Source organism: Nothobranchius furzeri, chromosome 19 (assembly GCF_043380555.1).
Source record: "Nothobranchius furzeri strain GRZ-AD chromosome 19, NfurGRZ-RIMD1, whole genome shotgun sequence".
Taxonomy (NCBI): Eukaryota; Metazoa; Chordata; class Actinopteri; order Cyprinodontiformes; family Nothobranchiidae; genus Nothobranchius; species Nothobranchius furzeri.
Window position 1 is genome coordinate 9554661 of NC_091759.1, and position 25467 is coordinate 9580127.

The following is a 25467-nucleotide window of genomic DNA, read 5'->3' on the forward strand; positions in this document are numbered from 1 at the left end:
TGAACTCTTGGAACCTCTACATTTGCCCATTTGTGAAATTGGTCATCCTGCTTTACAGAAGTTAAGTCCATGTCCGGTTCTCTTGTCTCATTACGACAGTTAAAAAAAAAAGATTGGCGCGTCAGTTAATTCCAAAAATCACTGTCATCAGTCTCAGAAGACTCACATTCTTCAACCTTTATTATTAAAACTGAATCTTTTCCTTCTGGTTCTTCTAAGTCCTCCATAAACATCGGTTTGTCTTCTGCGTTCTCTTCAGAGTGGTCATAATCCATCTGTGAGAACTGATTAATACACCGATGGAGACCGAGCTCATTCTGGCTGCTGAATCCTTTTTGACAAACACTGCAGCGGTGCATGCCCTCCTCCTCCTGGATGTCCTCATACGTGTGGACTTCCATCTGTTGCATGCTTTTAAGGTCTTTTCTACCAACTGGGCAGCAAAACTGTGTTTGGCCAGCGTGGCTCGTCGTGTGTTGATTTAACGTGTTCCCGTCATCAAAAGCACCATTGCAGACTGAACATCTGACATGCTGTTTAAAATGAAAAGTCAAATATTCTTGTCTTGCAAAATCTTCGCTGCACATATAGCATCGGAATGGTTTTTCACACAAGTTACTGCTTGTGAGCATCTGCCTCTTTGGAGAAAACGTTTCATCCGAGGACGGGCTGCTTAACAGCTGTAAAGACTCTCGCCGACACTCGTGACCGATGAGCGCCGACTCTGAAGGGAATGTTTTCTCACAGACGATGCAGCGGAGAAGCTTCTGCCCTGTATGGACAGATTGGTGTCTTGTCAAGTGCCCTCCAGAGGCAAACGCTTTCCCACAGTCTGAGCAAATGAAATGTTCCTCTGTAGTTGGATATCTTGCATTTATCTGCATATTATAGCTTTGTTCAGATCTTGTCAAAATCTCAGGAGGCATAAAAATGGTTTTCGGAGGGTAACTTTCTGGATCGCTGAGCAAAATTTCTTTCGTCTCACTTAAGTCTGAATGTTTACAACTATTGTCCACATGTTCATAATTCCTGGGTTTGTCGTTAGTCTTTTTACCATGGCTCTCGGGTTTTGTATCAGGAATACTTACTTTAACACTTGAGGAATCTTTATTCCTTTTGCAAGCGACACCTAATTGATGCTGTCCGGTTTCTTTCCAATCATCACCATCTTCACTTTCCATACTCACTTCGGGTGTTTCATCCAAATCCAGTTGATCTGAATCTTTGTCTTGATGTACAGAATTGCGTTTGTGTTCTGTAACCATGAAATCCCAAGAAAATCTCTTGCCACACACATCGCAGCCATACGCTTTCGTCCCTGAGTGTGTCAACGTGCGATGCTTACAAACTCCAATTCGGGTGCCTTTCTTCTCGCATCTCGGACGGCTGTAGGGCCTTTCTTTGTGTTTTCTCATGTGTTTTTTTAATTTGGAAGCATAACAAAATTCCATTCCACAGACCGTGCAAATGCTGAGATGGACTTTGCTGTGATCCTTCATAAGACTCTTGTTAGAAAATACTTCCCCACATTTAGGACAAAAATGGTGTTTGCGACGATCACGCCGGGATGCTTTAACGGCACACTTGTGTCTCCTGACTTTTGATCGGTTTTTAAATGACTTTTTACAGTCGCTGCAACTGAACTTCTTCCTTACTTTTTTTCTTGTCGAGTGTTTCTTTGACTTACGGGAAGAGCCGAGTTTATTTTCCTGTTGAGCTTCCTTGTGCGACTTGAGGATCTTTTTAGAAAACGTTTCACTGCATTCATAAAAACTCTGTGTTCTAGGGGTTTTATCATCAGCGTAACGCTTTGAGGATTTACCACCACACTCGTGGTTTTTGACCTGCCGAGGTGTCAAAAACTTTTTTTTACAGCGTTTGCAACGTAACAGTTTGTTCCTCGGGTGGATTTCTGGTCGGCACGCTAAACGAGCGTACTTCTTCCTCCGTTTCCTCGTAGGAATTCTAATGCTTGCGTTCAGATTGTTCTCGTTTCGACATCTTCTTTGCTTCTGCCTCTTGTCACAGCTGCGTTCCTCAGACTGCGATTGCAACTCACTGCTGGAGTCTAACTCACTGCTTGAACTCGACTCGCTGCTTGAACTTGACTCGCTGCTTGAACTTGACTCGCTGCTTGAACCTGATTCCTCAGACTCCTCTGTTTCACACGTAGATTTAGTTGATGACCGCATAAACCAGAGCTCTTTATGTTCCTCGCGGTTCAAACAGTAGAATCTCTCTTGCTGCATGGCAGAACCCTCCTCTTCATTTACCAGTGTCTGCAGTTCATCTTCAAGAAACACTGAAAAATACAAACAAAGAAAATGAAGTTCTGCTGATCTGATAAGCAGATCGACAGTCATTTGTAACTATTAAAAGACGAGCTGCAGTAGTTTAATAAAAAGATCAAATGTAACGACTTCACAATAAGAAAGCATTAATCAAATGAAAAGGATGAAAACGTAATTTTGCTATCATTAAACTATTGGCTGACTAGTTATGACAAACTTTTTTTGTCATATAAAACTCAAACAGACAACTTTGTTGTGTCACTGAATAAAAAATACTGAAAAAGACTGAAAGTTCCAGCCCATTTAAATGAAAGTGGTGTTTATCTGAAAAGAGCTATTGTAACATTTAAAAGCCTCTATTGTTGTTTACCACTGAATAATTTTGGGTTGCGTTGATGAAAAATAAAAGTAACAATAATTAATAAAGACTTGTCTCAATAAAGAATTGTAGCTTTGGGATCATTCATGTTTTTATGTTTGAGTTTGTCAAACCCGGTCAGCCAAACTCTAACTCACATCTCTTTTAATGACTATTTTCAAACTACCAGTTCAACAAATATTTTGAAGGGTTTTAGAATTCAAAACCGCATTTACCTTGTTGTTGCTGAATATAGGAAGCTTGGGGTGTCAAATGCACCAAATCAAAAAGTCTGTTCCGTCTCCGACCTGCTTTCCAATGACAATTAGTAATTTGGCGGAGAAATGTTGACATTATCGGTTAATTTGAACTTGCCGTTTATGAAGATTTAATTTAGGACAATCTGGATTTTTCTCCCAACCAGTAATTCAGTGTGACGTTAGCCCGCATAACGCATACAACACTGTTTGAATAAAACGGTCGTTATGAAAGTTTTTCCCACAAAAACACAACCTTAACACTACAGATTTAGCAGAAAGAAGTCAAAGTGATTTTAAAGCTTGTATATAGATGGACTTTGAACTCAAGTCAACTCCCAGAAGAGATGGTTGTATGAGCAAGAGTTAAAGTCCCATTGGTCATCACACACTGGTGAAATTCATCTCCGCGTTTAACCCATCCCCGTGGGGAGCGGTGAGCTGCAGCAGTGGCTGTGCTTGGGAACCATTTGGTGGTTTAACCCCCCCCCCCCCCCCCCCCCCCAATCCAACCCCTTAGAGCTGTGTGTCAAGCAAGGAGGCATTGGGTCCCTGATATTGGGTATGACTCGAACAGGATTTGAACCCCAATCCGAGGGCGGAACCTCTACCACTAGGCCACTGAGAAGGTAATAGATGATGTAACCGCAAGTTTTTCTAAATGTATTCTGTTATTCGTAATTTTTTTAAGAAAGGGAGAAAAAAGTGAATAAAATCGGAAATCGACTTTAGCATGAAAACATTGAAAATGTTATTGTTAAAGAGTAGTCTACGACATCGACTTCTGACTGACAAACCGTGGGCCCACCATCTTGGAACAGTCTCCTGATGACAAATTTGCAAGAGCCAGGATGACTGGGGAAGCTTCCGCCTTCTCACCTCTGATTGACAAGGAGGACTTTCCTATGAGTGGCTATTTTATTTAGCAATAAAACATCCTCCGTCACTCACTGCAGGCTGTCCCACCAACAGAAATAAACCAAGTCGAAAACTGTGATGTGTGTGTGTTTAAAGTCTAGCCATAACCCATAAACAGAGCTCACTTGTGGAGCAGAATCTACGGTTGTCCTTCAAACGGTCTCTGCATGCTATAGACCCTTTTACTGTTTGTAAACAATATGACGTCAGCGAGAATGCGCGCGCAGCTTGGCAACAGAGAATGGCGTTGTGTCAGGCTTTATCAAGCTACGCTGCGGGGTTATCACCAGCAAATCTTGAATGTTATATTATTAAACTCACTTTAACGAATGGCAACAGACTCCCGGATCCCTGTGGCATTACGGAATGGGTGGAAGATGTAGGTGCGTGGCCAGATATCCAGTGGTCCGATATATATACGTTTTTAGTGGAGAGGCCCAGTAAGTACACACGTGAGAAGCTACGGGCATACAAATCGTTAGATGCATACAACTATGTTGTCTGTGGCCACGTACAGAAAGTAAAATATCACGACATAGACTCTGAGTTTTGCGTCTTGAAGGCAGAAGTCCTTCCTAGCCAAAGACAAGGACACAAGACTGCTATGTACAAGGCTTGGGTCATAGTAAACAAACCAGAGAACTACGTCTTCACAGTGTACGTAAACACAGAAGGCACAAAATCAGGACTCGAGGAGTCCAATGACACCTTGCCTGTAAATGGACTGCTTAAAAGCAAACCAGCAAACGCAACTTACTTTATTTAATAGAACACACGTTAACCAGCTTTCTGGTGTAATCTTAGTACATAATTACCTTACCTGATATAAAATGGGCGCTACAAACTCGAGCATTTCGGATCGTGTTTTCAGTCCAGTTTTCATCAACCCTTTTGATGGCCTGCAGCCACAGACGCCTCCGATTTTGTTGAAATGGATGTGCTCCCTTCGGAATTCTGTAAAGTTTCAGTCCACTGCTTGAAGAGAAGCGATTCTGGCATCCATACACGCAACAACCCGACATTCTTATGTGCTCAGAACTTCAAAACAAAGGGTTTAAAACGCTGTTTTAGTATCGAGTGTGAATGAGGAAGCCTTCACTCTCGTTGCCAGGCTGCGCGCGCAACTTTTGATGACGTAGGTAGTAAAAGGGTCTATTGGACAACGAACAACGCAACGTATTCACCGCTTCGCCTGTCAGTCAACAGGGCAGTCCGCCATAAACTGTCAAAAAAGATGCAAGTACATCCTTTTTTCTAAATAAAGATCTATCTATCTGCTCTTGACTCATTGAAATTCCGATAGAGCGATGAGACTGGCAAGACACAAGACTATTCGGGCCTGCTGAGGCTCTAATGAAGCGTGGTTAGACTGACTTGTAGAGTCAAATCCTTTTGGCTCCAGCTACGGTCTGTCTAGATTTCTAGGCTAGCCTGTTGTCAGATTTATATTTGAAGTTCACATTTTCATAACTTGTTTGGATTGAGTCAAAGCCGTTTTGGGGGGTTTGGGGATGAAAATGTGAACTTAATAGCCTAAAGATTTCACTGCATTATTAACACTGTTGTATTGATTTTGACTGCTTGCCTTAACCTACAAAACTGTTATTTCCAAGTTGTCATCACAATAAAGACACCCCGTGAATTTTCAGATTATGTTTTGCCATCAAATTAAATAGCCAATCACAGGACAGGCTTTCCAGCCATTTAGAGGCAAGAAAGGCAGGACCTTCCCCTACCATCCTGAGATTCACAGATTCTCTTCCCGCTCCACAGTATGTGGTAATGTTTGTGGTAGTCGACGCAGTAAAGTGCCAGGGTTCAATAAGCAGTGTTGTACTGTATTTCCATTTTATTTGTCTGTAACGGCAAGCCATTTAAACATTTATTCAATGACACCTTCTTGTAATTCCTATTTTACATAGAAATTATATAGTTTATCCATGTCCAAATAGTATTCTTACCAGTTAAAATTGAAAGTAAAGATATCAACAAGTAGAAATTAAATTTAAAGATATTCATAACAACAACTACACAAGTGGGAATTTCTCATCTCATTTAATCAAAGTGCTTCCATCCTTCAATGTTGACTTGAAAAAATGCCATGCCCATATTTTAGATTTTTAACAGCAGTCGGTCTAAGCCATGTCTGTTCACATTGTCATCATGTGCAAGTCAAAGCAGTCCCGACCAGTTAAACTTATTTTCAGTTTTTATTTATTTATTATTTTTTACAGAAACTAAAAATGGGCAAATTAGAGTCTTCACCATCTAGAAGAAGAAGAAAATATCATTTCGATAGCGCCTCTCAAGATAAAAATCACGAGGCGCTTCACAAAAACAAAAACAAAAAATATATAAAAATTGTAAAAATATAAAAAACCACTTAGAAAATGTTAAAAAATATATTTAAAATGAGCAAGAATAGGCAATTGCGATTTAAAAGAAAAAATGTTAAGAAAGAGAGAGAGGGTGAATAGGAAAGAGGGAAATCAGTGGATCCTGAGGAAGGTGGAATAGTTGGGGAGAGCAGAATAAAGAGAGAGTGGTGAAGAAGGTCATACAAAGGCCAGCTTGAACAAGTGAGTCTTCAGCTGCTTTTTAAAGGAGTCCACTGATCTCAGGCTCAGGGGGAGAGAGTTCCAGAGTCTGGGGGCCACAGCAGCAAATGATCTGTCACCTTTGGTCTTTAGCCTGGTCCTGCACAACCAGTAGGCTTTGATCACTGGACCTCAGGGACCTGCTGGGGGTGTAGGGACTAAGAAGATCACCAATGTAAGATGGTGCTTGTCCATTTAAAATACAACTCTAGATAGTTACATCACTCTATTTCGTTACATAAGGCCCTATAGACCAGAACCAGGATCTTGAAATGAACCCTGAAGTTGACTGGCAGCCAGTGAAGCTGGAGGAGAAGCGGGGTGATGTGGGTGTGTTTGGAGGACTTGGTCAGAAGCCGAGCACAGAAATTCTGAACCACCTGTAGACGGTTCAGGGAGGTTCTGCTCAGACACGTGAAAAGAGAGTTTCAGTAGTCTAAGCGTGAGGAGATGAAGGTGTGGATAACTGTCTCAAGTTCAGAGCGAGACAGAATGGGACTCAGCTTTGCAATGTTGCTGAGATGGAAGAAGGAAGAGCCAACAAGAGAACTGACATGAGAATCCAGGGTGAGAGCTGGGTCAAAGGTCACGCCAAGATTCCTGACGGAAGGTTTGGTGTGAGAACCAAGCTGACCAAGAGAGTCTCTGACTTTGGGAACCAGCTTGTCTGGGGCACAGATGAGGATCTCAGTCTTATCTTCATTCAGCTGTGGAAAGCTCCCAGCCATCCAGGTTTTGATAGAGTCTAAGCAGGTGTGTAACAGCTGCAGCATAAACATCTCATGGGGCTTAAAGGAGATGTACAGCTGGATGTCATCTGCATAAAGATGGTAGGAGATTCCTTTGAAGTAGCTCAGGATGTGCTGAAGAGGGAGCAGATAGAGGAGGAAGAGTAGAGGCCCCAGCACAGAACCTTGTGGGTCACCATGGGTAAGAGAGGTGGTGGAGGACCTAAACTTGGAGACGGCCACAGAAAAGGAGCGCTCAGAGAGATAAGAGGAGCTAAGTGGAATTCACCCACACCATCACCCACCCACACACTCATCCTCACTCCACACCCATGAGGACCTCACTTGAGCCGCCACGGCACAGAAAACGCAAATCTGACCTGTGTGTTAAACCAAATTCCGGTGCCGTTCGGTACCGACGCTAATGTGTAAGCGCCAATACATACCACAGCCTTTTACATCCATGTGGCAGATGTGAGGAAGCAGCTGAAGACTCGGAATGAACGGAAATCCCCCGGCTCTGATGGTGTGTCCCCTGCATCCACTAGCATCGGCTCTGCTCCACCTGTCCCAGCCTGGCTGCGTTCGTTCCACACTGCCTTAGGAATGCGGACGTGATTGAGCACATGAGCGGTCTGTGGCTTGTGATGTTATGAGTGCATCTCCAAGCACATGGGTGGGGCAAAGGAGCACGGAGAAGTCCGCGGTGTCTCGATTATTAAACAAAAGGGGCCTGAGCAGTCCTGCTTTTGGAGACTCTCTGACTCTGATTTTGCATGCTGCTTGGCTGTGTCTGGCAGCACTGTCAGACCTGCCAACCTTGTCAAAAATTTTTGAGTACCACTTGTGCTGCGTTTTTTCGCGGACTTTTGCAACTCCATTGCTTTTCACGCTGTAATCTCTCTTAGTAAAGGAGAGAAGATGAGATAAAGGAAAGAAAAGTATTTCTTAGACAGCTGCTCTCAAAAGTCGTCATAGCTGCGGTTTCTTTGTTCACATCAATGCCCCCCCCCCACTGTAACACATTCATATACATTCATGTATTGTACTGAACAGAAAGTCATTTCTCTCTCTCTCAAACACACACACACACACACACACACACACACACACACACACACACACACACACACACACACACACACACACACACACGTTCATAGTTCTTATTTTGACTGGTAAGGTTATAGACGTTTTTACAGTTTGACCTGACTCCAAAGTATCATGTATTGTAATATTAAACAGTAAAACTTTAAAGTTTCCTTATATAATATTTGTGCTTATACAAGTTACTTGCATTAAATTATTTCAATACAAATTAATAAAAAAAAACATTTATATGTATTTAATGGCAATTATTTAGTTTGTAAATTGCAATAGGTGTTTCTATTCTTAAGAATCCATCCATCCATTTTCAGCCGCTTATCCGGAGTCGGGTCGCGGGGGCAGTAGCCTAAGGCGAGAGGCCCAAACTTTCCTCTCCCCAGCCACTTGGGCCAGCTCCTCCGGGCAAATCCCAAGGCGTTCCCTGGCCAGGTGAGAGACATAGTCCCTCCACCGTGTTCTGGGTCTACCTTTAGGTATCCTCCCGGTTGGACGTGCCCGGAAAACCTCACCAGGGAGGCGTCCAGGAGGCATCCTGACCAGATGCCCGAGCCACCTCAACTGGCTCCTCTCGATGAGGAGGAGCAGCGGGTCTACTCCGAGTCCCTCCCGAATGTCCGAGCTCCTCACCCTATCTCTAAGGCTGAGCCCGGCCACCCTACGGAGGAAACTCATTTCGGCCGCTTGTATCCGCGATCTCGTTCTTTCGGTCATTACCCAAAGCTCATGACCATAGGTGAGGATTGGGACGTTGATCGACCGGTAAATCGAAATTCCCACGCACCTTCCAGGATCCCCCTAAGGGTATAGAGCTGGTCCAGTTTTCCACGGCCAGGACAAAAACCACATTGCTCCTCCTCAATCTGAGGTTCAACAATCCGACGGACCCTCCTCTCCTGAACCCCTGAATAGACCTTACCAGGAAGGCTCAGGAGTGGAACCACCACCCCGGTCTGCCAGTGTAGTGGGACTGCCCCAGATTCTCAAGAATGTAATATTAAATTGGCTTAAAGCACATATGCAGACATCACCAGGGCTAATTTACAAATTACCTGCAGCTCCCTGGTGGCTTGTGTCCACATCATAATTGCAGATTGTGCAAAATGCATGGTGAGGTTGTTTAGAGGGTCGCAAGCATGGCCACTGTTCTTGATATTTGGACAAAAACTTCTGAGACACATGGAACCACTTCTTTTTGGCAGGTCTGCTAACCAATCCCTCCCTGTCTGCTTCTCCCTCATCTGCCATAGAATGAGTTGCAAAACAAACAAAAAAAAGACTGCCTGTTTAAACTGTATAAATAATCAAATTGCCTCTTTCTGAGGCACCTGGACATTTCTCCATGGAGGGTAGAGCTGTTAATGCGCACATGCACGCACACACCACACGGATGGGCAAAAGGCAGATGGGATAAATTATTGCCCCAGTCTGCCCCTGAAGCTCACCCACCAAACTTTGTGAGCATTTAGCTGGCAGCTAATATTTTGGTTTTACTCATCACTCATGCATCTGTTGCACAGTGGGAAACTGTATTTCATTAGTTGCATAATTTAGTTCATTTTGGCATGATTTCTGTTTATATTTGCATGATTTGTTATGCTTGGTTGTAATTTAGAGTTTTTCCCTTGGGAAGCTTCCCAGAGATGCTAAGTTGAGCTGGCTGCAGCATGCTGGGGAGGGGAATAGAACTATCAGCTAACCTGAGGAAGGAGAGCCAGGGTGAAGAGCAGCTGGGATGGCAGACATGAGAGCCGGCTAAGAGGCAGAGATGCACCCAGGATGGTGAAGTCTCTACAAGGGCACATGTGCTCGAATCCTCCCGGAACAGAGAGGAGTACTCGGAGCACAGTCACGGAGGATGGACAGTGGCCAAGTGCGGAGGAGCGTGGGTGTCCCTCTCTCCGCACGTGTGAGCGGCGTGTGCAGGTGCCACTGTGTCCGGTCAGGGACTGGGACAGAGGAGGGAGACATGTCCACCAAGCGTGGCTGTGCCAGGAAGCTGCAGGATAATCGGAGGACTGGGAAACCCTGTCAGACAGACACATACAGGAGGCTGGAAAATCGGAGGTCCAGGAGGAGTGGCGGTGTTGTGCCAAGAGGAGACGCTGCTGTAGGGATGGGAGAGGCTGCTGCAAACAGGATCACCGAAGGGGAGGAGCGTGACAGGAGGAGTGCTGCTGACAGCTACACCTACAGACCCCATCAACGGTCTCGGCTCTTTTGGGAGTGAGAGACAATTTTATACAGGAACTTAGTTTTTGCTGATGCACCTTTTTAAGCAGATTGTAAAGTAAAGTGCCCCTGTTTCAAACCACATCACTCCTTTCTCTGTGCATTGTCGGAGTTGCTGGTTCCCCCTCGGATTCGTTGGCGAACCTTTGTGCTCAGCTCAGTTACACGTCTCCATTGAGTGGTTGCAATGTTGGAATGGCACCGGTATGAAGTAGTAATCCATCTGAAAACCCACTCCGGTACTGGTGGAATTTAACTAATGGCCTGTGAAATCACGTAGTGCTGGGTGATATATTGCGATATAATCTGAAGCATGTGCGGTAACGATATATATTGCGATACATTTTTTCCTCTGTTTATAGATGTCAAAATGACATGCTTTTAAATATCCTCATGAGGCAAATACATGCCACTTGAGGCATATAGGCCTCCTCCTCCACCCACTCCATGCTTGCAGTCACTGCCATTCTGTTGTCCCAATGTCAGCAGGGTGCACATCTTAGTGACGTCATGTGTTATCGCGATATCGCAGGATTGCGATATAGCCAAAAACTCTATCATTAGCCACTTTTATATTGTTTCTACCGTAAATCGTTTATATTGCTCACCCCTAAAATCACGGTCACGTTCTGGCTCAATTCTTGAGAGCTCCTGAAGATGAAATTCAACCATTTCTGCCAATTAAACTCTCGTTAAGAAGACTGCACAGAGATCATACACCTCTCACAGACAAAAATGCATTTTTGAGTTCTAGGCATTATTTAGAGAGCAGACTAGCTAAGATAGAAATTACATCTTCTGTGGAGATTAAACTCCCCGCTAGCTACATGGAGAGTTGGTGTTGGTATTTACTGTCCAGGAGAACCGGGATCCAGATTCAAGACTATCTGGGTGACAAGGAACAGGCCATGAGGTTGCAACCATGCTCCATCCAGCATTTTGCAATAGCTCAGCAGTTAAATAGAAGAAACAACCAAGACAGGAAAATGCACGCGAGAAGCCAAAAACAGTTTTGAGGGAATTTTTAATGAAGAAATAATAATATATTATAGCCAAAAGCTCCAAAGTGGATTTTGCATGATATTCTCTTTGAGAAAATTCAGTCAGTTAATTTTCTAAAGATGGAACATATTTTTTTTTATTTTTTAAATAGTTTTGCCTGTTTTTTTTTTTAAATTAAAGCTGAAAAAGTCGAGAAAGCAATTTCCTAAAGAGAAACTACTTAAACTGTGATAAGCTATAATTATTTTGTACATTATTATGTCATCTGAGAATAGTTTGTTGGAGAATATCATTAAAGATGTACCTGTTTATTTGGAAAAAAAGAAATGATTTTATTTTTTTCCCTCACCATATAAAAACAGTCTAATTAAAACCCGAGAGTGTAAAAAACCAAGATTTTACGCATACTATACACACACACACACACACACACACACACACACACACACACACACACACACACACACACACACACGTGAGGACAAACTCCCTGTAATCTATCTGAAACGAATCATAAGAGAAAAAGTTACATTTCCCTTCATGTAATAACTAATAAAGAAAGAGTGTAAAATAACATGTAAATGAAAGTCAAATTGCTAATTTTGTCTTACCTTCGTAATATTCAAGCCTCTCTTTGAACTCATCGCTAATGAGCTTCTTTTCCCTCAAATCTGCCAAAAGTCTCTGCAATGCGATCCTCGCCCGTTTTTCTCTTGCCATAGCGTTCTTCTTTTCTTGCTCCAGACCTTCCACCCTCGCCAAGGCTTCGTGGAATCTAGCCTTAAGAATGGAAGGAGAAGGTGGCAAGGCGTAGCAATGGTCCTAGTAGACAAGAGGAATGAACATGGCATGAATGATGTTTCACTTCATCCCTTTTGACACCACTAGAGCATTGCCCACATTCTTTCGTATAGTAGCAGCATTGTGTTTTTATGTGCTTGTACCGAATTTGGTAGTTTTTAAGGCACCGATCGAATTCCATAGTACCGACCGAGCACCGATTCACGTCATTTCAAACGGTGCCTCGTTTCAGTACCCGTCCTTCATAACGAGAACTTGCCAAGACAGCTGCGCATGCGCAAGAGCGTTATGTCGTCGGTCGCTGCGAGCGAGTTGTAAACAGAGCAGTATGGTAGAAAGAACGCACGCTAACGCTTGGGTCTACTTCACTAAATGTGATGGGTAACTGGGTGATGATGAAACCAGCGACAACGATCTAAGTGAGACATCCTCATCTTAATCTGCTCCGGTAGGTAAATAAAATGTTTAAGATAACGTTAGCTTGATTTGTTAGCTTTCGTTTCACTAATGGTGCGTTTGCTTTCTCCTCGGAACTCCGAATTTCTGACTAGAAGAACATGAACGCGCCCTAAAGTTTGGCTTCACTTTACTAAATGCGACGGGTGATTGGGTGAAGATGAAACCAGTGAACACGATTTAAGTGTGAGGCATCATCGTTTTAATCTGCTCCAGCAGTTAAATAAACTGTTAAAGATAACGTTAGCTTGATATGTTAGCTTCCATTGCCACCGTTATCAGCTAATGGTGCGTTCGCTTTCTCCTCGGAAATTCTAACATCCCAGTAGGAAAAATCAAATGAAAAAGGACGGCAAAAGGAATGAAGATACACAATAAATTTAGTTCACAGTAAAGATGTTTGCTTCAGTTTAATTATCAGCTTATAAAACTACAAGGACGATGTTAAAGAGCAAGTCAACCCCTACCAGAGTCTAACTCCACTCCCACTTCATGTTTGAAAAATGCAACACATGCTGTTGCCTGGCAGACCGAGAGGGTGGAGCCACTAACAAATACACACACACACAGGCTCATGACAGCATTGTGACATCATAATGTACCAGTTTACATCATAGCATACTTCTTAGCCAATAGCGGTGGCAGATTTAAATTAAAATACAGTGCAGAGTTTTTACCTGACAACGGCACAACACTGCCAGTTTTAGGCAGAATATTTAAATTTTAACTAAGATGCACTGAAGTGCCAAATTATTGACGACACGTGTCTGCAGCACAATTAGACACTCGTTTATTTAGTTTATCAGCAAAAAAAAAAGTTTATTTGGGGGTGACTTGCTCTTTAAAATACAAACAGTTGAATGTTATTTATCGTGATATTTATCAAATATTGTTATATATTGAGAAAAAATATATAATTATAAAAGAGAATTAAAATAATAAACACTCAAAAGTATCGAAAATTGGTACCGTTAAGTACCGGTATCGATTCCTAGGTACCGGAAATTAGTACCGAATCGATTGAAATGTCAAAGGTACCCATCCCTAGCTTGTATGTGTGTGCATGGGTTTATTTGTAAGTGTGTTTAATATGAATGAAGATTTTAAACATGTCCAGGACCATATTGATGTGATGTTCAAAATAGAAATACTCACCTCCTCAAAGGCCTCGGGCAGGCTCTCCTCAGCTCTAAGGAAGATAGACATCTTGTGCTTTCCTGTCTAAAATGAAGAAGCATAATATTTGAAAATAATACGGTAATTGTAAACGGCCTGTATTTAATATAGCACCTTCTTGTGTTCTAAAACCCAAAAGGAGTTTTACAACACAAACATTCATTCACCCACGCACACACACCGGTGGTGATGATGACACACCTACAATGAAGCCACAGGGTAACATCGATTAATCAGACATGGTTTGAGTTTACAGAGGCTGAAGTTGAGTAGAAAAACATCCTCAGTTAAATATTCTGGGCGACTATCTGTCTAAAAGCATGTTAACGCAGACGAGATGCGGTTCGTTTATTAATACACGATGAACACAGACTTTCTGAACATCTCCTGTTATTTAGTTTGAACCAGGTTTTCTCAACAGTTTCAGCTGATTGTCAAGTTTTATTAATAATAAGCCACAATAGAGCCCAGTAATAAAACATGAGTCTGACCCCCCCCCCACCCCCCACACACACAGCCATCATGTCTGACCCGCGGACAGCTGATCAAGAGGCAGAGACAAGAATAACCCTCCCTTATTTTAATATTGTCAACAATAAAACGCAGCAAAGCATAAATCTGCAGTTATTCACTGAAGAAAACATAACTTCTTTGAGCAAAATTAAAACATTAAATTGATTAAACGAATCAGGATAGCAGGAAGAATTATTTCTGTTTCTAAATTTTTCATTTCGTTTCATACTGTTTGTTTACTTTTTTTTTTTTCAGGAAAGACAATTCTGCGCACGCTCAACCTGTTTAATCTGATTGAATACTTGGTGCATTTCAGTTGGTGTCCATGTAAAGAGAGATTCGGGATTTCCGATCAACCAAGATTGGAATTGGATTGGGGAAATTTGGCGCATGTAAACGTGCCTACTGTATGACCGGTGCCAGAGCTTAGTCTGGATTCTCAGCAGTAAGCTGGGCTTGTTCCCAGTGAGAGCTGGACTCCGCCAAGGCAGCCTTTTGTCACAGATTATGCTGATAACTTTGGGGTCTTGTTCATGAATGAGGAAACAATGGAAAGGGAGATCAATCAGTGAATTGATGCTGTCTACAGTGATGCGAGCATTGTACTGGTCTGTCTTGAAGAGGCCAGTTGATCTATGTTCCAACCCTCCCCTATGGTCATGAATTTGGGTAGAGAATGAAAGAACAAGATCGTGGATACAAGCGGCTGAAACTCTGCAGGGTTCCTGGGATCACCCATTATGCCTCATTCTCATCTGTACCTGGTCGGCCCTGCCCGGATAGCTCCAGTCGGCCCCAGCCTGGCCCGGTTGATTCCACACATCCTTGCGTAGGTATGCAGTCAGAGACATTTTCAGCTTCTAAGTAATCAGCATGATAATGAATGATGATGAATTGAGCATGCCTTAAGGTTGGTTTATGCTTGACGCGTCCGCGAGGTCCGCAGGGTTCCGCGCGGAAAAGTTGCGTCATTTTAACAACCACGCCCCTCCACCACGCTTCCGCTCGACCCCAAAATTTCCGCAACGCGCACCTAGGAAATTTTCTAACCACGCGGACGGTCGGATGCAGAAAAACATGGCGGACCGGCAAGAACTAGTATGGCAGAGGTTCGTAAATACAGACATTTGTATGATTCAGCTCTCAGAGATCACCGTGATCAACATGTTGTTAATAATTCTTGGAGAGAAATAGCTCCCACTGTCGGAAAAGACGAGGACGCTGTTAAAAAATGCTGGAATGCCATGTTGTAAACAGTAATTTCTACTTCTACTATGGTGTAGTGTTGGATGCAAGCCGTAGAGCTCCATGCTGCCCCGTTCAGTTTGGGAGAATATTGGCTCACCGTAGAAACGAGCCGCATGAACCATAAACGCTGCGAGTTGTGAAGCGCGTTCCATCCGCGAGCCGCATCACCAAGCGGAAAGTGAATGCGTCAAGCATAAACCAAGCTTAAGCTGGCAGGCCACCAAGATATGTAAGCAAGCTATGCTATCCGGGCCGGGCTGACCAGGTACAGATGGGAACGGCCCATTAGAGATAGGGAAAGGGCTCATATTAGATCCACAGCATCTCCAAATCTAGAGGAATCTGTTGAAATGGTACAGCGATCTGGTTAAGATGCCTCCCTGGTGAGGTCTTTGAGCATGTCCATCCGTGAGGAGGCCTAAAGTAAGACCCAGGACATGCTGGAGGGATTATGTTTCTCGGCTGACCTGAGAACTCCTAAGAATTCCTCTGGAGGAGCTGACCCGAGTGGCTGGGGAGAAGGAAATCTGGGCGTCACTGCTTAGACTGCTGTCCCTGTGACTCTACTCGGATAAACTGAGGAAAATGGATGAATTGATGGATAAGATATTTGTATTTCTAAATGCTGATAGCCTTTTGATGCACTTACTTTTTGAGGTTTAACTGGGAAGCTGAAGATTGATGGAATAACTCCATCTCTAAGTCTCACAATCTGACCAGTTCTATCAAAATCCTCCGGCTTAAAATGCTCACTGCAAAGCACGGTTGTATTAGTTGCAGTGAAGTCTTTTCTCCTTAGGGCCCTTTCCCATTTCTTCCTCATATCTTTCCTGGGAAACCTTCAAGATAAAAACAGGAGATTTGGAAGAGTCTATTCACGCACGCGCGCGCGCACACACACACACACACACGTACGTATGTCTTTCTATCATTGTGAGGACCACTTCCATTCGTTTTTGTGACTGTATTATGCCTAACCCATTCCCTAATCCTAACCATAACCAATGCTGTTCTATTCCTAACGCTAATCTTAACTAAACCTTAATTCACACCATACCTCTAAAACCAACTGGTAAGCTTAAAAAAGTGAGGACCAGAAAAATGTCCTCACTTTGTAGGGAAAATAGAGAAAATGGTCCTCAGTATGTAGTAAGTAGAACACGCACGCACACACACACACTTTGCATTTAGGACAATTCTACAATGATTTTATTCCTACTTATTTACTTATTCTTCCTTTAAATTTCTTAGAACCTTGGTTAAATTAATTGCTTAGGCTTCATAGCCTGGGGCACACCGGAACTAAACATGTAGCCACCGGAAATAACATAACATGTTGCTAACATGATGCTGATGGCTAACATGTTAGCGACTGAACAGTAATTAAATTAAATTTATGTTTAAAAAAAAGCTCAACCTTACTTGTGAAAAGTGATCCCCCGCGCCTTAGACTCAACAGTCCGCCGATTTGAACAAGAGTACGCCGCACAGAACTCTGGCATTTCTATTTTGCTGCTGTTTTGGTTTGTGTGGACAGGAAAACCTGTCCAAGATGGCAACCCCAGCAGCTAACGCGGGATCTAATCTTTCTCAACGGGCCAAGCAGAGCTTCCAGATCTAAAGTTAGTGATTTCCGTAAAAGCGAATAATTTTAGCTGCTGAAATCACCACATTTACCTTAGATCCTACTCTACGAGAAACCAAACCAAACCACAGAACTCGGCATGCTTTCTTATTTTAGTTCGAAAAGTCTTGCGGTGACGTCACTTGCTGGACACGCTGTTTTTCACAATAAAACATTTTTGTACGAAATCCTAATTTTTGTTAACATTGCGTGGAGATGAGATGGGACCAAAACAAATATATATTCTCACGTTCTGTGTAAGTAAATCTTACATGTTAGATTCCATACAAACCCTTAAATAATTGGTACTGAATAATTTTATTGAGAGAATTCCGACAAGAATGGAAATACTAAATAAAGCGTATGTGTTTAGTCACCTCATAGTAAATAAACTACTGCAACATCTCCTGGAACTGTTGATTAGGTCCTGCAGATCAAATAGAAAAAAGCCTGTGTTCATCATAGTTTTTCTTTTTAATTAAAGTTTTATTTTATACGTTTAATAAAACTTTATCTCATGGTTAGGCATATTTACCATTGTATGTTAACAAACTTTATTGCTAAGTCAAAAAGATTATATTCAGATATATATTTTTTAATGTTAGATAAAATTTCAAATCTTCTGATTACAGCCCACGCTTTATTTCTTGGTGTTAGTCTTAGCCTGACAAGCCAGACTATATATGTGAATATACTTTGCAACGCAAGAATTTGGTCTAGTTCACTAGGCTATGTTAGTCTACCATCTAGTGGACTAATTTACCATTGTAATGTTTTTCATTCAAAGCAGTTTTTAGGATTTATTTTAGTTGATTAAGCTAGATTTATACATGTACGTGGCTTGTTTTGTTTGTTTGAATTGGACACCCATTTCCCCTGCTGCTCTAATTTGCTAAAGTTTCACTCACTGAGTTTTACAACCTGGTACAGAGATGTAATCAAGTAGGCTAAGTAAAGTTTATCTAGATATATCAGGTCAAGTACTCTTTATTCCAGACTCTTAGTCTAATTCACCAATCTAAAAATTCACAAATTAAAAATAAATAAATAAAAATCTGATAGTTAATTAAAAAATGTGTTTGCTTGTAAACAAACACTACACTATTTGCACGTTAAAGTTTCCTTGGCTTACATCTAAAAACACCGCACATCACAACCCTACATCAAGAAATCAAACATGATTAACAACTTTTATTTTGAAAATCGACCTGGAAGTGATCGGGGTTTTTTTTCGTTATTTTTGTTTTGAGTTCACTATCAATATGGAGAAAATGTGGTTGTTTGGTTTTGTATGCATGTCCAGAGCTAAGTAAAAGACAGAAATTTTTAATACAAGATTTAAAAACTCTCCCAGTCTGACCTTTTAAACATGTCCAAGTTTCAGAGTCTGAAAATTTACATGGAGCAGCGGCTAACTGCGGCTGTGGACGACATACTGGGACATTTTGAAAGGACGATGCTGGAGTATGAAGAGGAGACAGAGCGTCGCCATCGGGACTTTCTGGGTGTGATTTTAGCGGCAGAAACGAAGCATCAAATAACAGGTTTGTTATTGTTTTTACTGCCGTTAAGCTATTGCTAGCTAAACTTTTAGCAGGTCTGACATAGAAAACAGTCTAGCCCTTAATTATGGTTTGATTTTCATGTAATTATTTATTATAGGTTACTTGGTTTACAATCATGAGCACAATTATAAACAGGCTAACAAAAGTGCAAAGGACATAAAACAAACAGGACCATGAACAAAACCATAAAAATATACAAATAAGATGAGTACAATATCAAACTAAAATTAAAAGAAAAAAAAGTGTTTTTTAAAGTCTTAAGTGATGGGAAGGTCTGACATCAGCCTGACCTCAGTGACCTTTTAGGATTTCTCAAAGTAAAAAAAAAAAAAAAGACGCAAATGCTACCAAGCAGCTTTTTGTAATTGTTGCTTAATATTGCAGTCAATGTCACAGAACCAAATATTGAATATACATCAGTTGGAAACATGTTCTGGACAGAAGCAGTCAGTAGGTTTCATGAGTTTTATTACTCTCCTTGTTTCAGGAAAAAAAAGTCCCCACCTGAATTTAAATTAAGTAAATAAAGTAAAATGCCATTAGGCTCAAATTGTAAAAAGTTCATGAAGACATAATTTTCACACATGGATTGATCAACAGAGTCCAGACCTTAACCCCACAGAGATTCATATACCGCATACCCCCCCACTCCACCCCACCATCCCTATAAGATCGTGGCGCAAAATAATTTAAAGACATTGATGAAGCTCACCGAAACCAAGCCACAGTTAATATGTGCCACAATCAAAACCAAAGACACTCATTCATCTAACTTCCGCAGATGAAAGTTTTCAGCTGTAAAGGATGTGGCGTTTCAGATTTATGTCTGCATCTTCCTCGTATGTTTGTTCATGAGAGGAACCACCCACACACCGGTGGTACTTCAGCTCCGTGTACCAGCCGAAGCATTTCTTACACTTGTCGCAGCTGTACTTCCTCTCTGCGTAGTGGACAGACATGTGAGACTGCATGCTTGCCTTGTTTGAAAACTTTTTCGGACAAAACGAGCAGCTGAACGGCTTCTCGCCTGTGTGAATTCTCATGTGAACTTTCAGATTTGAACTATAAATTGATCTATGACCACAAACCGAACAAAAATATCTTTCTGTGTGCTGTTTCATGTGAATCTTCAAATACGAACTGTAGCGAAACACTTTATTACATTGAGTGCAGCCATAAGGTTTTAAAACAGTTGCGTATTTTGCTCCAATTTCTGTTGCTTCTTGTCCTGATGATTTCACATTTGATTGCGGCTTCCTGCTTTCTTTCCAAAAGTCGCTGTCAACGCTGTCGTCGCTCTCAGGCTGGAGGGACGCAGCGGCCTTATTCCTTCCAGAATCACTTTCAGAGTTAGAACCTGACCGATGTTTCCCATTTGGTTTCCAAAAGTCGCTGTCATCGGTGTCGGGGTCAGAAAACATCTTTTCGTTTTCCTCTGGATCTGCCCCTCCGAAAGAGTTTTTGCTCTCCTCGTTGTGACAGTGACGAGGCTGTAAAGACTGAGGTTTCTCCTCATCTTCTTCAGTTTTCACCAGGACAGAACTGAATGGAAACTTGCTGATCTCAGCCTCCTCCTCTTCTTCTTTTATCTGTGGAGGGTTCGGATCTTCAAGCTTCACCTCTTCTTTATTAAAAACTGGTTCCTGATTCTCTTTGACTGTAAAAAATTCTAAGTCTTCCTTAGCTTCCTCAGGTTTTGTGGACTCTGTCCACAAATCACCTTCTTCAGCTTTGAAGCACGCTGAAGCCTCCACACTTCTCTCTTGACTATCTGCTTCAGTATTTGGATGTTTGGTTGGCTCTAACCCTTCAAAATCATCTCCATCAGCTGATGATTCCATGTGTTCATTCTCCTCCCTATTCTCCTCAGTCTGGCCCCGAGAAAGCTCCAATAACTGATGAACAACTTTATGTTTAGTCAAAAGATAATAAGTGGAAAATTCAGCACCACAAGGTCTGCAGCGGAAAACCTTTTTCCTTTTCATATGGACTTCCATGTGTTTGGTCAGGTGTCTCCTCCATGCAAAGTCTTTCCCACAAACATGGCAGGTAAACTGTGTTTGTCTGGTGTGGATCCTCATGTGCTGAATTAACGTCTCTTTGTCGCTACAACTGGTGCTGCAAACCGAACAGCTGAACAAGCTTCCCTTTGTGTGAATTCTCAGATGAAGATTTAAGTCTTCAGATTTTGAAAATCTTTCATCACACTGAGAGCACTTTAGCAGCTCTCGATCCTGAGGAGACTCACTAGAGCACAAGTGACTTTTGAGCTCAAACTCAGAAGTGAATGGATCTTTACAGATAACACAGCTGAGCAGCTGCTCTCCTGTGTGGTCAGACAGGTGTCGTGTCAGAAGTCCTCCTGTTGAAAATTCTGATCCACAGAAAAAACAGTTGAATCGTTTCATATCTGCACGACTTCCTGAAGCACTGACTTCTTTAATTTGACCGTTTACACGTGGCTGCTGTGACATTACCTGGCTACAAAATTTACCTGGAACACCTTTGTTCCTCTTGGAATCGGTTTTTGCCTCATGATCAAAACTACTTCCTGGTTTCTCACGTTCCTGTGATGGTTCACTACATCCAGAGTGACAATATTTGAAGATTTTTTCAGAGTCATCACTTATAGGTTTTAAGATATTTGCATTGTTGTGACACCTGTTGTCATGTTGGTCTTCCTGGTCCAGACTGGAGATTCTGACCAGCTCATCAGTAAGAATATTTCCTTTCAACAGCTTCTGGGTGACTGAAAAACAGAATAGATGTAGATACACAAGTGATTTTTGAGAGTAAGCCATCTTGAGACGACTGCAGCAACGTCCTGATTGATGAAAATAATAAACATCCACCCAACATGTGGGAAAGCATCGGAGTCTCTTGTGATGTGTAAGGGTTGGTTTTTCCTATCTATTTAAGGTAAGTGTGACTGCTGCAGGATAAAAATAAACGTCTCGGGTACAAACAATCTTACATCATACATATATTCTTTGAGGAAAGAGACACGAAAAATAACTTCTTACTTCTGAAGGTTTAGAAGCTAACAGAAGAACCCTAAGGAAAGTTATGCAGTCATACTGTACATACCATTAAATTACCATGAATATAAATGTATACATAAAGCTACAGCTAACGGTGTACTCGGCTAACGTTAGCTTAACGCTGTTGTTTCACACTAACAAGCCGCATGCCAGTAAAAATCAAAAATAAAACAAACCTGGAATTTTCAACCCCACTTTCAGTCGTTTATTAAATGGATTCATTTTAACCCGTTAAAATGGACAAATTTACTCCAGACGGGCTGAATTCCTCACTGCTACCGAGTGCTACATGCAAATAGCAACTTCCGGGAGAGCTTTTCAGAATAAAACTAATTTCTTACAGTAAAACCAGACATGATTGGACATCTTTATGCTGAAAATGGAATCAGATGTATTAATTAGGTATACGTTTAAAACGGATAAATCAAACTATTAATGATTTCTTGGGTTTCACTTTTTTTAAATAATCAGATAAATTAAATAATTTTATTTATCAAATTTTCTATTTATTAAAATATAAAAAAAACACATTGATTGTTTCAGATTTTTCATATTTTTGTCACTGTACACCAACAACCAGGAAAATAGGGAACACAGCAATGTGTAAACTTTTAAAAATGGTAAATACATCTTGTATATCTTTAGAGAAAAGTTTTTTGTCCTTTACTTTTTATGGTTTTACTTAAATATGATTGATTTTCACAGTGCTGTAAATTATTAGTTTCAAATGGCAGAGTTTTGGAAAATTATTAATTACTGAAGGTGTTAATGACATCATGCTGTTTAGAAAACACCACTGGCCCAAACAATTTTAGGGCTGGCCTATCACAGTGCTCTATGTGTCCAGAGAGACATTGAAGACGTTTAGCACCAAAGCTGCATCGGAGAAAAACTACAAAGATGGCGTTGTTGCTCTGATTCGTTCTAGTGCTGTCCAATCGTGTACAGAGACAGTTTGAAAATGGCAGTAGATTTCGCCCCACAACCAAGCCCTATCTATGGGTCATAGCCTGACTATATAGTGTTCACATATAAAGAATAGCTTGCCAGGCAAAATTTTTGTAGCATTACTAGAATAATCCAATGTTTGCTATTGCATATTCTATTTAAATTCAAATTCAAATTCAAAAATACTTTATTAATCCCAGAGGGAAATTATCGAGTTTCAGTACACACAACTCTGAGATCAGCCATACATACATAAACACATGACAAGAATTGGTGACTGTGGTCATTCACAACCCGAGTCGCGCTACCGTAAAAAATCAAGAGGGGTTCAAACAGGTTGAAAAGCTTTCATAATTGATCAATAACACAGACTTGTTAGAATTTCTGACATGTATTTAGTGTTTACTGTGTTCAACGTTAGGTGTGATTTATTGGTTTTCCTTGTGTTTCTTCCAGGGTTTTCTCCAGATTTGCAGCAGCTGCTGACAGAGACAAAAGACACTCTCTCTGAGCAGCAGCAGTTGGAGGAAAGTGCTGCTGTAGACTTGGAGGATGAAGAGCCAGAACCCCTCAATATTAAAATAGAAGAAGCAGAAACAAACATCACTATGCTTAAACTCAGTCATGTCTACATGAAGACCGAAGACGAAAAGGAAGAACCTCAGTCTTCACAGCTTCAACACAGACAGACCGACAAGACAGTCTCCTTAGATGGAGAAGACGGTGAACGACTTGAACGGGATGCCAGTGACGTGAAACCAAAGCTGAAAGTCAGAGTTGAGGATCGTAGTGTCACCCAGAAACCTTATTCCAGACAAGATCGTGGAATTTCCCTAAATGACACCAGATCTAACAGCAGGAATTTATATCGATGTTCGGAATGTGGGAAAATATTTAGCTCCCCCAGCTATCTTAAGTTACACATAAGATGTCACACAGGTGAAAGGCCCTTCAGGTGTCCTATTTGTAGGAAAAGTTTTTCGTGGAAAGGACGTATGCAGAAACACGTCAGAATCCACACAGGGGAGAAGCCTTTCAGGTGCTCAGTGTGTGGCAAGATGTTCAGTGAAAATGGAAATCTAAAAGTCCACATGAGGATTCACACGGGAGAGAAACCATTCCGCTGCTCCATTTGTGGGAAAGCTTATGCACAGCGGGGGAATATGAAAAGTCACATGATGGTTCACAAAGGAGAGACAATAGTCAAACAATGAACGCTGGTTCATCAGCCATCAAAGCTGACTGGAGGAGAATCAGCTGCAAAGTCAGATGTAAAGTTTGGATGAGCAGGGCTGTAAAATCTGAGCAGCCATTTTCACATTAAATGCCATTATTACTAATTATTATCACATCATGTAGAATTCAAAGTACTTAATGCCTAATAGATCCAGATCTTCACAGGTTACACTTCTCTTGATATAACTGTATAAATGTTTTATAATTGATGATCAAGCTATCATGTATTTCTGTTACTCCACATTAAATAACTATGTAATCACATATGGGGTAAATGGTAAATGACCTGTATTTGATGAAGCAGAGATAACCAATACTGGTCCTGGGAGTTCGCTATCCAGCATGTTTCGTCATTTCCTTGATCCAACACACCCGATTCAATGGCTGAATTATCTGTTCAGCAGCTCATGAAGCTCTGCAGAAACCTGTTAATCACAGCTGATTTAAATCAGGAAAGAGCTGGATAGTGGCCCTACAGGATCAGTATTGTTTATCCCTGTGATATAACATCTTCTGGGGTTCTACAACCCCCAAGGTGCTTTACAGCAATAATTTACAGAGATATTTTAGATCTGGAGTAGACTTGGAGAATTATTTTGTTTTAGCGAGTACAGAGGGTGAAAGGGCTGGTTTTATTTTGTTGGTCTAAAATAATTTATTGGGTGTTTTTGTTGAAACAAGTTTCTTATTTATGTTACTGCACTGAACATTTTAAAATATTCTTTGAGAGTTTACATATATCAGAAAAATCAGGTTTTGAATGTGTGGACAGTAGAAGTAGTGTTTATTTTGTAAAAAAAATACTCTGTTTCATAATAGAAGTTGTATTTCATCATAAAAGTCCATACTGTCTGTTCCTTGTTCCTTTTGACAGAAAAAAGCATCTTCTAAATGTTTCTGAATAAAACATCTGGAGCAATATGCCTGAATTTTCACTAGAGGGAGCTGTGTGTGTTTAGTGTCTGGGACTCCTTACTGAAGAAACTAAAAACTACAGCAAATCAGACTTGAAAACCTAATGTTTGTGAAAGTTTTTTCATAAAAATGTTTCTTCAGTTTCATCTTTTGAATAATTAGATAACTGATCATAATCCTGACATCGAAAACCTTTTTCCTATCATGAAAAGAGTTTACCTACAGTTTCTTTACCTTTTTGACTGGATAGTCAGGTATTCTTTATTCTGGTTCCAATGCACATAAATGGCATACATTGCATCTGTGTCCAGACTAAAGAGGAGAACTAAATTAACTGATCTGGTCATCCTGCATTTAAACAATGTCCCCCACATCTCTTCGCATCTGTGTCCCACCCTAAAGGCACATGGTCCAAAACAAAGCCCCCCCCCCGTGGAATAAAACACACAAAGAGGCT

General features: G+C 41.3%; 3 protein-coding genes across 6 annotated transcripts; 1 reads left to right on the plus strand and 2 right to left on the minus strand.

Annotated features, from left to right (window-relative positions):
* LOC107394472 (zinc finger protein 93) lies at positions 1 to 21609 on the minus strand. 4 transcript variants are annotated; one of them, XM_015973412.3, is made up of 5 exons: positions 17104 to 17446; positions 16331 to 16520; positions 13900 to 13965; positions 12099 to 12309; positions 1 to 2302 (listed from the first exon to the last, which is right to left on the minus strand). In XM_015973412.3, the coding sequence occupies exons 1-5, from the start codon at positions 17181 to 17183 to the stop codon at positions 126 to 128; spliced, it is 2724 nt and encodes a 907-aa protein (XP_015828898.3). In that variant the 5' UTR covers positions 17184 to 17446; the 3' UTR covers positions 1 to 125. The 4 variants fall into 4 exon arrangements, with proteins under 4 accessions (XP_015828898.3, XP_070403718.1, XP_015828900.3 ...); XM_070547617.1 differs by lacking the exons at positions 16331 to 16520; positions 17104 to 17446 and adding an exon at positions 21532 to 21609; XM_015973414.3 differs by lacking the exon at positions 16331 to 16520 and having other exon boundaries at positions 17359 to 17464.
* Positions 18544 to 24388, plus strand: LOC107394478 (zinc finger protein 239). Its single transcript, XM_015973422.3, has 2 exons — positions 18544 to 18849; positions 23316 to 24388. The coding sequence occupies exons 1-2, from the start codon at positions 18675 to 18677 to the stop codon at positions 24071 to 24073; spliced, it is 933 nt and encodes a 310-aa protein (XP_015828908.1). The 5' UTR covers positions 18544 to 18674; the 3' UTR covers positions 24074 to 24388.
* LOC107394473 (gastrula zinc finger protein xFG20-1) lies at positions 19448 to 22225 on the minus strand. The gene is made up of 2 exons (XM_015973417.3): positions 22088 to 22225; positions 19448 to 21619 (listed from the first exon to the last, which is right to left on the minus strand). The coding sequence occupies exons 1-2, from the start codon at positions 22131 to 22133 to the stop codon at positions 19662 to 19664; spliced, it is 2004 nt and encodes a 667-aa protein (XP_015828903.3). The 5' UTR covers positions 22134 to 22225; the 3' UTR covers positions 19448 to 19661.
* Positions 24389 to 25467: the final 1079 nt, after the last annotated feature.